Genomic DNA, 14,641 nt, shown 5'->3' on the forward strand with positions numbered 1-14,641 from the left:
CGTTTAACAAATAAAGATAAACAACCTCTTTCAGCAATGATCACTTGTCTGTTGTCCTTCACATTTTTAACTCTGCCACGGAACCTGATTTTCATGAACTTACTCAAGTTCAAAACAGCCTAGATTTCGTTTGCAGAATTGAAAAACTGAGGATAAAATCTCAATGGTGCGACTAAAAAAAACAGACACACATAATGCATTATGGAACCTCTCAGATGGCCATGCCCAAGGTAAGATGTTCAGATATTGAGATGTTCAGTTCAAAGCCTTTGAGGCACTTTTAATTTTGACTATCTTTTTATTTTATATATCTTGAGATATTTTAAGTTTAAATTTCAGCTCACTGAAGCACTTTACGCACAAGAACTTTTTCAGTACCGCATTTTTTAGACTATAAGGCGCACTTAAAATTCTTTCATTTCCTCAAAAGTGTGCCTTACAGTATGTATGAATTCTGGTTGTGCTTACTGACCCTGAACTGATTTTCTCCTTCTTGGAGACTGTGTGCACAGCTCTCACCAGCACCACACAGACAGAGACGCCGCTCTTAGCAATAATGGCAAAGAGAATTCCAATTATCTGCCAGAGACAATACTGACAACAACAGTTTCCAGAAATGCAACAAACCTTATGCACAGATGACAAAATACTGAGTGAGCCAAAGTGACCTATGTCTAAATGACAGAATCCCATTGCATTAAAGCCAGCAACATTAATATCTGGCATCAAAAAGAGCTTGAACAAAAATATAATCTCAAGGCACTTCAGCAAGAAATTGGAAAATGTTTTCTGCATCTGTATTTAGCCTGCAGGTAATGCAGGAATACACATAATTTTTACAGCATCATGACTGTCTATTAAGCAGCTATAGAACAGCTTCTATGATGTAAAGTGTCAGACATTACTTTACTCTGCAGCATCAGCATTCAGAAGAGAGACAGAAAGTGCCCTGTGTGCTTCTTGGGGTGGCTGTAGCTCAGGTGGTAGAGCAGGTCATCTACCGATCGGAAGGTTGGTGGTTCGATCCCTGGCTTCCCCAGTCTGCATGCCAAATATCCTTGGGCAAGATACTAACCCCAAATTGCTCTCCGATGCATCCATCGGAGTATGAATGTGTGTGTGAATGTTACTTAGAAAGCACTTAGAAAGATGTGCTGGTGTGAATGGGTGAATGTACAAGTTGTGTACAGCGCTTTGAGTGCTCAGAAAGAGTAGAAAAGCGCTATATAAGAACCAGTCCATTTACCATTCTTAAATCCATTTTTTAATAAAGTTTGTTTCAGTAGTACCATCTAATTTACTTTCAACAGTCACAACAGATAGCTGTCATTTGTCTTTTGGTATTCTAATGGCTTCTTTATATCTAAGCAGCTGGAAATTTATTTGCATTAGAGCTGAGGTAGTACGACAAATGAAACATATCAAAACTGAAATACTTATTTCTGTTAGTACACAAAGCAAATAATTGTTCCAGCTCAGCTCCACCTTGATATCTTAATATGGACCTAACTTTCCGCCATGTCTTTTGTTTTTCTTTTCCTCATCTTTCCTTCAGAAAGGTCCAGAATGTAAAATCTGTAAATCAGGTAGATGCATTTGGTAAAAACCTCACATCCTGTGATTTCTGCTTGATGAGCATAATCCTAAGCAAGTCTTTGTATGGTCATGCTCAGGTAGAAGAGTGGTTCTCCATCTTATTCAAACTCTCCGTTTCTGTATCTGTGTTTGTGAGTTTCAGCAGAGCCTGAGTCTGCTCACTGGTATTTTCTGCATTCTGGTCTTCTGCTCCAGGAAAACTCACCGAATCCTCGTCCTGCTCTGAGCTGCTGGGCTCCAAATCAGGATAAATGAGAAGGAAACAAGCTGCAAGAAAGCCAAGGAAAGAACCCCCAGAGGCCACAATGGGAATGACACGCACACTGCCAACTGCCTCTACCACAGATCCAAGTGCTGATGCAACCAAAATCTGGCTGATGTAAACCTGAAAGAGGAAATACTGTAACCAGACTATTTACAAAAACCTAAACATGCCGTTTCACTTTTGAACGTTTCTCATTTTGCTCAGTGTAACCTGAATTTATGCATCAGGGTCAGCTTAATTTGGTACAGTACTTACCTGGCAGGTTAAAATAGCGCAATCAATCCCAAAACCTCTTCGAGTGTTTTCTGGGCTGTGGTTAATGTACTGAGAAAAGAAGCATGACAGGAAAGACTGTAACTATACTGAAACGACTGGTGTTTCTAATTGAATAAATGGGGAAGAGGATCAAAACAAATAGTAATTAATTAAAGTGGTTTAACTGAATTATTGCATTAACTGTTTAGAAACTATAAAAACTGGAGCCATTTATAGACACATCAATCACTTTCAAAAGCACAACAGTAATTGGGGATATTAACATATTTTAAATATAAGGATTGTTTTTAATTTTGTGATTTGACACTATATAAATAAAACTGAATTGAACTGAATCACAGCACATTTGGTCAAACAACCTCAGACTTGACCATAATGGTTTTAATATGCACCAGGAATATGAGTGTGATCATACCTCTTTGATTTCATGGTACTGGCCAAGTAATGCATAGGGACAGTAGGAGATACTCATGGAGATGATGCCCATGGTACTGATCATCACCATCGCAACATAAACATTAGGGATGATTGCCATGACTGCAGTACCTAAGATGAGAGGGAATCCAATCCGTAAGTAACTTTACAGAGGCTAACAACATTTATACTCATATTTCAACTATTCTAATAAGTCAGCTCACCAACTGAGAATCCCAGAGTCCCAAGAATGTAGATGACCCTAATGCTGAGATCAAAATGATCCAGATACTTCTGAAGGATGGCTGGGTGGAGAAAAATTGTCATTCACTGAGTAGTTAGCTGAATACTTCTATAAAAAAAATGAAGCTGTTTGAGTTTTACCAGAGCAGAGAGCAGCAGTAGCAGCATAAACCACCAGTCCCCAGCAGCCCATCTGTACTCCTTTGTGATAATTTTGTAGCTCTGTGGAATTGGCTGGTGCCTTAAAGAAAAAAGATAAAAAGTAGAAACACTGACAATTTGACTTCCACTGACATTTTAGTGCCTTATACTCATTAACTGTAAAATGCGGTAAGCTGCTTGTCTGTTCTTATACAGCAGTGGTCCTCAAATGCCTGCCTTTAAATGACAAATAATGATACAAAAGGTTCAACTTAGATTCACTTTATATTTTTTCCCTGCAGGAGCTTTGTGGCCTCTCAGGGTGATCACACCAATGTGTGTCCACTGCACTACTGTGTGGTTTCCAAGGAATACAAAATACCAAATGATGTCAGGTAGTGCTTCAACAACAATACAGATGGGATTTGGAAGGTATCTGTATGTGTGTGCTTGTGTGTATACCTTGGGGTCTCCTTGGAAAATAACCTGCCCCATGAAATCTGTATAAAACACAGCTTCAGCTATAATGGAGAACCATGTGAGCAGGTGACACACACATAATCTCCAGAGCTGACTGGGCATCTAGAGTGAAAGTAATACAGGCAGCATTTATTACTGGAACATCAGTCATCTCTGTTGACATAACCCAGTGCTGTAGTAAAAGAGGAGAAAGAAGAAGAAATTCACCTTCAACATGGACAACCACAGCAGCCTTACACTCCCACCCTTGTCTGTTCCTCCCTCACTGCTGGAGCCCTCAGATGACAGACTGCTGGCTGAAAGCTGCAACAGTCGTCTGTCTGTATGCCGCTGGATGATGCTTAAATCATTCAAACTTTGGGACGTGGTGATTGGCCGAGGGCTGAAATGTCCTGTGTGTCGCATTCGATGCCGTTGTGCTCCAACTCGACCATAATATGAAAAAGTAAATGAGGGCTGAAGAGAAAAAACCCACCAAAATCAGTTTTTATACATCTGTAAAATAACCTATGTTGTCAATTAAAGATTAAACAATAAATTAAACCATACTTGTCTGTAGTAGGTGGGTCTGCCTGGCTGTGTACTGGATGTATGGTTTCCCGGCTTGGTGCCATGGGTTTTCATAACACTGGGGAACTCAGAACCATTGGCAGGTTTGGCCTGCTGGGACAGAAGAGAGAGGCAGTGCGGTACAAATTACTGAAGGAAACTGAAGGTATCGGCTTAATGTCTGAAAAAGATGTTCTTTGTCTTTGAAGAGGTAGAGTAGTATCATTACCAATAGGTTGATAATGATACATAATTTGTGGGAGTACACTGTTTGTCTCAAAGTTACCATAAGCTAAAAAACAAACAAAAACCATATTTGATCACAGCAGCCATTTTACCTGTTTCAACTGGGAATCCTCTGAGCCCCAGTTGGTCTGCTGGAAGGACGGATAACCATTTGCTGAATCTTTAAGTTCAGATAAAACTAAACTTATAGGCGTCACGTCGGCCATCCCATCAGGAGGGGGTTGTGGTTTGACAGAAGGTGGGGCTTCAGCACTGGAATCTGATAGTTTGAAAACATCTTCAAGGTCTTCTTGCATTTCAGGTTGAAAGTGTGTCTCTGGCAAGAAATTTTGTGTGTCTGGGTCAAGGTCTGCATCTAACTCAATTGTAGCATCTGGCATGGCTAAGACTGAATCACTTTTACTCCTTACTCGCTCCACAGCAAGAAAGTCAATTTCCCCCTCCTTAGGATCTGATTCAGGGTCGTCTCTGGATCGAGCTCGAGCAGAAGCATCCACTTCTGTAATTACATCCAGTGTGTGGCCAGCTGGCTTCAAAGATACCTGGCCAGTAGAATCCCCATTTTCTGTGTCTTTAACCTGGTTTGATGGACTGAAGGGCTGCTCAGGGATACTGAACATGTGCAGTGTGACAGAGATAATAAAGACGATGGCTGCAAACATGAACAGAACCTGGTCCTGTGATTGAAATGCTTGGCCCAGAGCTGTGCCAGTCCAGTCTAGACCTCCAAGCATGTATCCTACTGCTCCACCAAGCCCTAAAGAGACAGGTATAAGGGCATTAGTGTAGCATTATTATTTGTAAATATGTATGGAGGGTTGTGCAACTGTAATCCTAACATTATGCATGTACTCAGATTTGATAATGTTCAGAACATTCGCTTTCTGCATCCATGTAAACATTCAAATTACACGGCCCATGTCTTTCCTCCACTGTGTCAAAGAGGTGAGCCTTCAACTGAAATTTCATTCTGGGAAAGAGGACAAAGTAGCTGTAGTATGCGTGGTGAACTGTGTGTTGGTGTCCAGATATCTAAGAATGTTGACAGTCTGATCCCCGCTGAATGAATTCCTGGTTCACAATCTTGTGAATGTTGAGAACGAAACCTCCAAAAATCTACATAGACTTACCAGCAGAGAATGCATGAATGTTCAGCGCAATATCTTGCTCATCTGTGTCTGCAACATCCAGCAGATAAGCTCTGATTGGTCCCTCTGAGGCATCAGCGCAGAAGTCCAGCACCACCACGCCCAGCACAGTAAGAACGATGCCGATAGTATGCTTATTGGGAGTGTCGCCGACGGAAAGGCCTGAAGAGAATACCACAAAATATACACAGACCGGATTTGCTGAACTGCATTTTTTATGATTTGTTAGCAGATTATCTCCCTTGAAGCCTTCCACTCACCTATTAATGAACCATTTAAAAACAGTGCCACTCCCAGCAGTACACCTACACAAAGACCCAGAATGAACGGTCTTCTCCTACCCCATCGCAGACTACAGCGGTCACTGGCTGTGCCAATCAGAGGTGTGAAGAGGAGACCCAGGATAGGACTGAGAAACCAGGTTAAACTGTAATACTTTTCAGGAAGACCTGGAAAATAAACACAATTGATTCATTCAAGTATTTTCAATTACACTAAAGCTAACATAAAAATTAAAAAACAACCACAGCACAGTGAAGTGTGTATCTATCTATATCTATATATATATATATATATATATCTATATCTATATCTATATCTATCTATATCTATATCTATATATATATCTATATCTATATCTATATATATATCTATATATATATCTATATCTATCTATATATATATCTATATATCTATATATATATCTATATATATATCTATATATATATATATATATATATAGACACACACATACACACACACACACGCTTACGTCATCAAATAACATAAAAGATGTTAAAAAAGACGGAATAGACCGTGTTTCCAAGTGATCCAAAAACCTGTGAAAATAGGTAGGTCTTCAAGTTGAGTTGAAGATCTCCAAAGAGAAGGAGAACTATATGCAAGAGGGAAGACAGAGTCTTGGAGCGGCAACAGAGAAAGCCCTGTCACCTTTAGATTTTAAATGGGAGCGTGGGACCCACGTAAGTATTTGATTGGAGGACGCAGAGTTGGAGTGGTTAGGTGCAGGCTAAGGAGATCTGAAAAGTAACCTGGAGCAAAGCCACAGAGAGCTTTAAAGACAAATTACAAAACAGCAATCTAATCTGATCTGATCTAAGAGCAAGTGTTTTTGTTTTCTGACAGGCCACAAAACTTAATACTTAATGTATTACAACCAAATGTAAGTAAATGTCTAATATTTGTCATTTTATTTAGGCGGTGGTGGGAATAAAACATACTCTGCAGAATTTAATACCTTTATCTGTTATTTTTATTTTGATGCAAGGCAGTATTTGTCCATTGTCTATACTTTTAAATATTGAGATCTATCAGGCTTTGGCATTAGATATTTGCACTTTGACTCTTTTGCAAACCAGTTTTGAACTTTCACTAAAATAAAATAAAAATGCTGACAAAAAGCTGAAGATTGTTTTGTAATAAGTTACTTATCTACCAGGCTCTGTTTTGAATAAGTTAAGTCAAAGTTAAGTCAAATTTAGATGCCTGTCATGCAGGAACAGGCACAGAACGTTTTCATTATGATTTCGATACACAAAGGGCAAGTTTTCCCATGTTTTAATAATATCACATGACTTGCATTCCACAGCTGAAGAACCACTAGTGCTTTTCCATTATCAGTGGTTTTTAACTTAGCAGAAGCATTTTTGGTAATATGTTGGCCAGTTACATCAACACAGTCAAAAATATGCTACAAACGGGAAAGTGGTGAAACCTGTAGGTGTGCATGTCAAAGACAGAACTATGTTACAGCATGTCTGCAAATCTCAAAACACTACTCTTCAGTTGTTTTTACCCATTTCCAAACTCTAGAGGCATTTCCATTTTTACTGTACATCAACTCTAAAAGAAGTGGACTTTTAGGTTTAAAATCTGATGAATTATGTCAGCTGGCTGACTGAGCTGGATAATTCTCATGGGAACATTATGCTCTGTTCCTGCCTTCCTTCTCCCTTAAGTCAACAAAAGTGAATATAACTTCTCACAGCATGAAAAATATCTCTCTTTCCATCTGTCTTTTCCATTACTGCTTATTTCCTCTTCAACAGACTTATGCACCAAAGCTCAGAGATGCTTTATACACTAGTAGTTATTAGAGATGGCACGATACCACTTTTTTATGTCCGATACCGATATCATAAATTTGGATATCTGCCGATACCGATATGAATCCGATATAGTGTGTTTTTTAATCAATAAAAGTTTTTTGAATATCTTGCTGCATTTTGTATAAGTTTATACTCAAGTTTAAATAAATAACAACACTAAAGCTATTCTGTTATACCTGTATGTAAAAAATACACTGCGCCCAAAATATTTCATAGTTCAGCAACACGGATCAATCTAATAAAGTTAAACCTACTCCATCCTCCCTATTCTGGTATTTTAAAGAGTACTTAGCAGAAATATTAAGCAACCTAACTAATAGGGTTGCAAACTCCCAGCAAAAAAAAAAAAAATAGGGAACCACCCTCCACCTCATGATGCTTAATTGATGTAATCAAATTTAATTTGATACTGTCACGGTCTGGCAGGCAGACCGTGGGGATATGGGGAATGAGGACCCAAAACGCAGACTCTGCGATGCAAACAGTGCTCTTTATTTACAGTGAAAAGCTGTAAACACAATAACTCCCCGTTGTTCCCTTGAACCCCGTGTGTGCTTCCCTCCGACGTCTGTGCTCGTGCTCCCCGCTGTTGTGTTTCCGCACACCCCGTGCGTGCTTCCTTTCTGGACCACTCTTCCTCCTGCAGAAAAACCATAGAAGCAGCCGTCAACACTAACTCTGGCGGGCATACACGAACAGCACTGACATATGCTGACACACACTAACTTGGTAGGATACTCAATGAACCCGCGCCGGTGGGAGCTCCAACACTCTCCTAAGTAGCTCCCCCGACGAGCCCTGATCGCCAACAGGTGTGTGGCAGGAACTTCAGGTGTGGCCAGTCCTTCTGCCGGGCCACACCCATTAGGCCCGCATGTGGCTGTTCTCCATCCTCCAGCCACACATGTACACACCCACACCCTGCCTCTACATATAGTGAGTGGAACAAAGAACACAGCACAGTGCAGAACGACACACATCCCTAAATAACAACAACAACCACAATAATACTAATAATACCAATAATGGTCCATCCTGCCCACGAACCCCCGAGTTCACCAGAGCTGGGTCCGTGACAGATACAGGGGGGAAAATGCACAGAAATAAATTATTTTTCAAGAATAATTAAATAGATTCAACATCTTTCTTCTACAGAATTGCAGACTGCACAGATGGTATCTTCCCAAAGGAAAAAGTAGTATAACTTACTAGGGTATATTAGACTTAACAGTTACTATATACAGTAATGGACTTCTATATATTTTACATCAGATTAAAACTTTGGGTGTAAGAGTCAGATAATTATTTATTAAAAGCTAGACATTTTAAATAAAAATAAGAAAGAAAAGTATGTCTTTGTGCCCCCTTTTCCCTGTTAATGCCCTATCGGCCCCCCTGGCTAAACTTTGCTAGATCCACCCCTGCACAGTTACCAGCCGTCAGCTAGGTAGAAAACAATCCTGGTGTAGAAAGTAATATTAAATAAATTCTAACAACAGCTTATCAAGCTTAATAGCGCTGCTGTTGTTCAGCCGCTGGTTTCCTCTTTCTGGTGAGAAGTGGGCCAAAAACTAAGAAGAGAGACGGACTCGCGACAGAAAAGCCAATCAGCTGATCATTAAGCAGTTTCACGATTGAAGTAGCAACAGGAGAGAGAGAAAGAGAGAGAGGCAGTCGCTCCATATATCTGTTGTTAAGCTTAACGTGGGAACGCTTTACAGACATTCAGAGATGAACTTACACACTTGCTTTACTTCTCTCTGGGAAAACTTCTGCGGAGATGAAATGCTGGTTTGGTAGCAAGGCTACAAATACACACAGCTGCTCTATCACGTGATGCATACTGCTGTGACATGCTATGGTTATGAGCCGAGTTACGCCATGTCGCAAGTTTTGTGAGGTGCTTTTTTGATATTTAATGGATCGGATTACATTTGTTATTTCTCGCCGATATCTGATCCAGTAATTTGGGTCAGTATCGGACCGATACCGATACGTAATATCGGATCGGTCCATCTCTAGTAGTTATACATGAGTGTGTCTCTGTGTGTCCAATTAACTCTGTGTGTCCAATACAAGTACATGGGGAAGAAAACTCAAAATGTTTGTCTGAGCTAAAAAAATACACATACGGTAAGTAAAAGCATGATAAACCCATGAGCCAAGAAAAACCTGTCTATACTTCACTTGAGTTTTAGGTTACAAACATACCTTGTGCACTGTGAACAAAGAAACATGAACAAAGTTGTGTATCTGCAACAAGTTAATACACATTTACTGTGCTTAAAGGCAATGTCAAACAGTTTTCTAAACACATGTTCAGTCAAGAACCCTGGGATTTCAACAAGCTAGGAATGCATTTATTTGGCAATAATCAAAGGTAAGTTCAAAATTACAACCTGTCCCAGCATGAAATGAACTGCACTGCACTTGCTGAATGTTTGTTTTAAAGGTGTTGGCTATGGCAAAGTAAGCAAGAGTGGTAAGACAAAACAAATCCTGATTTTTCACCAGCTCAGCAGTGTCTTTCAGTCTTAACACAATCATTTACAAGTCCTGAAGCTTTAAAAAGCAAAGAAAAAGCATAAAGATTTCTCATTTTCTTAGCTTAAAACTTATCCATTCCAAAAAATAAGTGAGGCTGATTCAGTTCAATAACTTTAAAAAAAATCCTATGTCAGTAGTCCGTTGTCATCTATAACCCATATTACTTGGTAGATCATTTACATTCAACAGGTTTAGCAATCAACTCCATTGGCATATGAAAAAACAACTACCCAATCAGACACGTTAATTAGAATCAGTCAGTCTTATCATGTTGTTCATGGAGCAGAAAAGTGAAATGTGCTGTGTTAAACATTCTTCTCATACCTAACCAGTAAAAAATGCTTTTGTTCCAGGTCTGTTATGGTTGCTAACTTGACATCAAACCACAAAGCTCCCCGCTTGAGTAGAGATACGGGCTACATGATACAGAAGAGCAGCCCTGAAACCAATGAATTGTGACAACAATCAAATTCCACAAAGTCACCACTGTTACCTGACTACTACCACAACCACAGACTGATGTGCATCTGGTTTGGATAACAGTGGTTAGCTTCACTGCAAATCAAATCCAGCTATTGTTATATAGATAGTGAACCAAACACAGCATAATCGCTGCTACACTGCAACCAATCTTCAGGATTTTTGACAGTGAATAGGAGAATGCTGCCACAAATATGTCACTAAGATAACTAACTAGTGGATAAGGAAAAAACTACAGATTATAGGTACTGCCGAAGCCAGTTTGGAAGCATCTTATGGATCATTCTTATGAACATGTTGGTGTAACACAATTCACCTTAACAAGATGCACAAAAAATATCAGTAACAGAAAGTGACATTATTGGGGGGGGAAAAGTGCCCGTCTGCCTTTATGTGTTAAACTGTGTTGTGTCTCCTACCTATTTGCAGCAGAACTGGTGTTACCAGGGCGGTTTCCATGGCATAGCAAAACTCACGTCCAAACATCACTGTCCCGTGCATTACCCAGCGATGCAGAGGGATTCGGACTCCTCTGCCTTCCTCGTCCATGTCTGTCTCACTCTCACTGTCATATGCTCCTTCTTCCTTGGGTCTTCTGATCTCTGGAAGACGAGAAGCATCTCCACCCTCAGCTGCCATCTCCATTTCAGTCTGGTTTGACTTCAGGGGAACCATTTGCTTGTGGCTGTTATAGATCAGTATATATGTCTTTGCGCCACAGTTTTTCCTATAAATGCAAGCACAATCTCACCATCCTATCACTGTCAAAAAGAATATGTAATAGGCATAGTTTTCACCTTGATTTTTTATAGCTCATGAGAAGATAAAGCTATTTCAGAGGACTAACAAGTCACTACTAAGGTCAAAGCAAAAGAAACACAGAGGCGAGAACAATCACAGTTTTAGCACATCTCCAAAAGTATTTAATGGAGATGGGTAGTGAAGAGTGTAAGAGAGGCGAGGTGGGGTAATAAGTGTTTTATGGTCTCCAGCAGATATTTGTGGTGGTGACCTGCAGTGAACTCCTGAATAGAAGTGGCTGTGTGCATGAAGTTTGGGCAAGTCCAACTAAGAAAATTTGTGCTAGTCAGGCAAGTCCGGGTTAAAATATCTTGAGATTTCTCGGTAAACTCCTACTAATAATGTTACATATTAACCTGCAAAAACAAAACAAACAAAAAAAATAAACAGATACCAGCTGTTCAAAAAGCTAAAGCTATGACAACACAGGATGTAGCTTTGCCTTGATTTAAACAGGGAAACCTGTTAGTGCATTTTCCAGAAAATCTGTTCAGTCTCCAAATGCTGATACAGAAGTCTTATTATTATTAAGTAGATTTTTTTTTATGAACTGTTATTTCTGCAAGTAAATTCTAGTGTGAATGAAAAAAACAAACAAAACAAAAAACCACACCACTGTCCTAGATGGGTGCTATAGCAACATCTCCCCCCAGAATTGCTTTATTCCCTCCTTATAAGATAAGATAAGATAACCTTTATTAGTCCCACACGTGGGAAATTTGTTTTGTCACAGCAGGAAGTGGACAGTACAAAAGTTATATAGCAAAAATTAGAATACAATACATTATATTAATTGTATAACTCCCAGAGCCACTACTCAAAGAGATAATACCTCCCTTAATGATAAGATGATATTGATGGAGAGAGTGGTCAAACAGATCAACCCATACCAATGCACAGGTATCCAATTTGGTTCAGATCTGGTGACTGTGAAGGTCATAGACTCCTAGCACTCTCATATCTATCATCATCCTGGAAGAGATCAGTGCCCTTAGGATTTATTTTTTTTCTTGTCTTACAACTCTCTTTTCAAGGGGAATAAGTGGAACCAGACACTGCCAACAAAAGGCCTAAGAGTTCGAACAGAGACACCTGATTCCCTCAGCCTAGGGTTTGAGAGGTTCACCCATAATGGGTTTGTATAACTTAAGCCGTAAGACATAACAAATAATTTACAATAAGTATAAGCATCATAGACTCAAATAAAGGGCCAAACGATCAAAAAACGTAGACTGAATTAACCCAAGATTGCTCTGTTAAATCCAGTGACATTGCCACTATCTAGAACCTTTAAGTCATAAAAGCGAAATCAGACTCATAGACAAGAGCCACATTAAAAAATAAACCATTATTACACCACTATTGCTGGTGCGTAAGTGGAGCAGAAAGCAAGCAGATTCTATTGAGACATACCTTACAAGAGAGCATGGCAAAGACCATTCTTCTATTGTTTACTTATTCATTTTCTGCCTGGCTCTTCTGAGGTGAGCAATATGAAAAAAAAAAGCTTAGATCATGTATAAGTTAATGTTTAATGACAGCCTTGTGCAGTTTTCTGTCATTTTCACAAAGAGAAAGATCAAAGTGTTTTTGTGTTTAGTTAGTAATCCGAACAAATTAATGTAGAAAGGGAAACTTTTTTTAAAACTTCCTCGAGGTGTGTGAGCTGAATTCTCACAGGACTGTGTGTACACGTGAAGGTCCGGGGGGCTTGTTGGACCAGTTATGACATGTTTTGCCTCACCTGAACTACCTGCCAGCCTATAAATAATAAATAAATAAATGAATATATTAAAAATGCTTTGCCGTTTTATGCGAATAAGGCGCACAGCGATAAAAGTGTATTCTCGTCTGGACTGAGAGGAAAAACACCAGACTTCAGGCGCATTACCGTTAACCTGACTTTGACTGACGCAAAAAGTTACCTTAGCAAGCTAGGCTTGGCTGATATTAAGCAACTTACGTTAGCGAGTTAATAGCGGAGAAACCCACTTTCATGACAGACAGGAACGTGTAACGTACCTGAGATTTTACACCGCTGTGGTAAAGCTCAGCCAGTTCCGCATTGTGGAAAACCTCTATGACGTGTTAGCACAAAAAAATAATAATAAGAAGGAAAAAAACCTCTCACTTCTTTAGGTTTGCAAAACCTTTGCAAGCTAACTGGGTAACCATAGGGTTTACTACACTCACCAATTTCAATGGTTTCCATATTAACACAGCGGGGCGTGGCCATCAGAAAACCTTCGTGACGTCAGCGAACGCCTCACCTATGGACGGTGAAAGGGCAACTAGCTAGCATGGTGTAAGTGGAACCAACTGCATGGAAAATTGATGGCTTGATAACATAAAGAAATGAAAATATGTCAACAATAATGGACCTCAAGAACTGGAAAAAAAGACAATTCACAAAGTCATAATGGGGGATATTTATTTATTTATTCATAATTCATTCATTCATTTACTCTTTAGTTTATTAGCTAGCACGCTTTCGACTCTTCCTAGAACTTGGTCCTATAGCTCTATATATGTTCCTATATGTTGTTCCTAAATCATTGACTTTGACTAACTTGACCATTAATTCGGTTAATTTCCTCCCTAACACCGCTCCAATATACATTTATTGTGATCTAGAGCTTCAAAAACAGGCTCTGAAGATTGATTAATTAGAAGCCATTAGTTGTTCAGGCTATTTAAAAATTGCATATTATACTCTGTTGTAAAAAAATATATATACATAAATAAACAAACAAACAAACAACCCTGTGCTTACATTCACAGAATCGTTGATTTCATTCGTCCAAGCGGTTTCCAATGCGCTGAAGTTTCCTTCGGGCTCGTTCTCCATTGTTTTTTTCAAAGAATAGGCAATGCTGCTCCCTGGTGTACATCAGTAGTTATTATTCTCTAATATGTTCTGATTATATTACTTGTTTGGGGATTGAGGAGGAAAATGCCCTCACTATTAAAGCAAGACAAGAAGAGAAAACGTATTTAATTTATTTTTTAAATTCACATCTCAGTTTCTGAGCTGGTTAAAGATTGCATGGGATTAGAAATTAGTATATATATCAGAGGAACAGCACGAGTTGAGCTGTTTGGGGACAAAGTTAGAGAAGCAAGGCTGAGATGATTTGGACACATGGAGGGCAGAAATGATGGATATACTGGACAAACAATGCTGAAAATGGAGCTGCCAGCAGGAGGAAAAGAGGAAGACTTCAGGAGAGGTTCGTGCATGTAGTGAAGGAGGAAATGCAGACAGAAGAGGATGTTAGATATAGGGTGAGATGAAGGCAGATGATCCACTTTGTCAACCCATAAAG

At 39.4% G+C, this 14,641-nt stretch overlaps 1 protein-coding gene across 2 annotated transcripts; it reads right to left on the minus strand.

Moving 5' to 3' along the window:
* Nucleotides 1–1,254: 1,254 nt before the first annotated feature.
* On the minus strand, nucleotides 1,255–13,626 carry LOC146508212 (polyamine-transporter SLC45A4-like). 2 transcript variants are annotated; one of them, XM_085177027.1, is made up of 13 exons: nucleotides 13,338–13,626; nucleotides 10,934–11,241; nucleotides 5,619–5,807; nucleotides 5,341–5,520; nucleotides 4,303–4,967; nucleotides 3,965–4,075; nucleotides 3,623–3,871; nucleotides 3,398–3,517; nucleotides 2,936–3,035; nucleotides 2,776–2,856; nucleotides 2,553–2,683; nucleotides 2,117–2,185; nucleotides 1,255–1,981 (listed from the first exon to the last, which is right to left on the minus strand). In XM_085177027.1, exons 2-13 carry the CDS (start codon nucleotides 11,187–11,189, stop codon nucleotides 1,670–1,672), a joined length of 2,463 nt encoding a protein of 820 aa, XP_085033153.1. In that variant the 5' UTR covers nucleotides 11,190–11,241; nucleotides 13,338–13,626; the 3' UTR covers nucleotides 1,255–1,669. The 2 variants fall into 2 exon arrangements, with proteins under 2 accessions (XP_085033153.1, XP_085033152.1); XM_085177026.1 differs by having other exon boundaries at nucleotides 3,965–4,078.
* Between the last annotated feature and the right edge of the window lie 1,015 nt (nucleotides 13,627–14,641).

This window comes from Neolamprologus multifasciatus, chromosome 11, assembly GCF_963576455.1.
Source record: "Neolamprologus multifasciatus chromosome 11, fNeoMul1.2, whole genome shotgun sequence".
Classification (NCBI taxonomy): Eukaryota; Metazoa; Chordata; class Actinopteri; order Cichliformes; family Cichlidae; genus Neolamprologus; species Neolamprologus multifasciatus.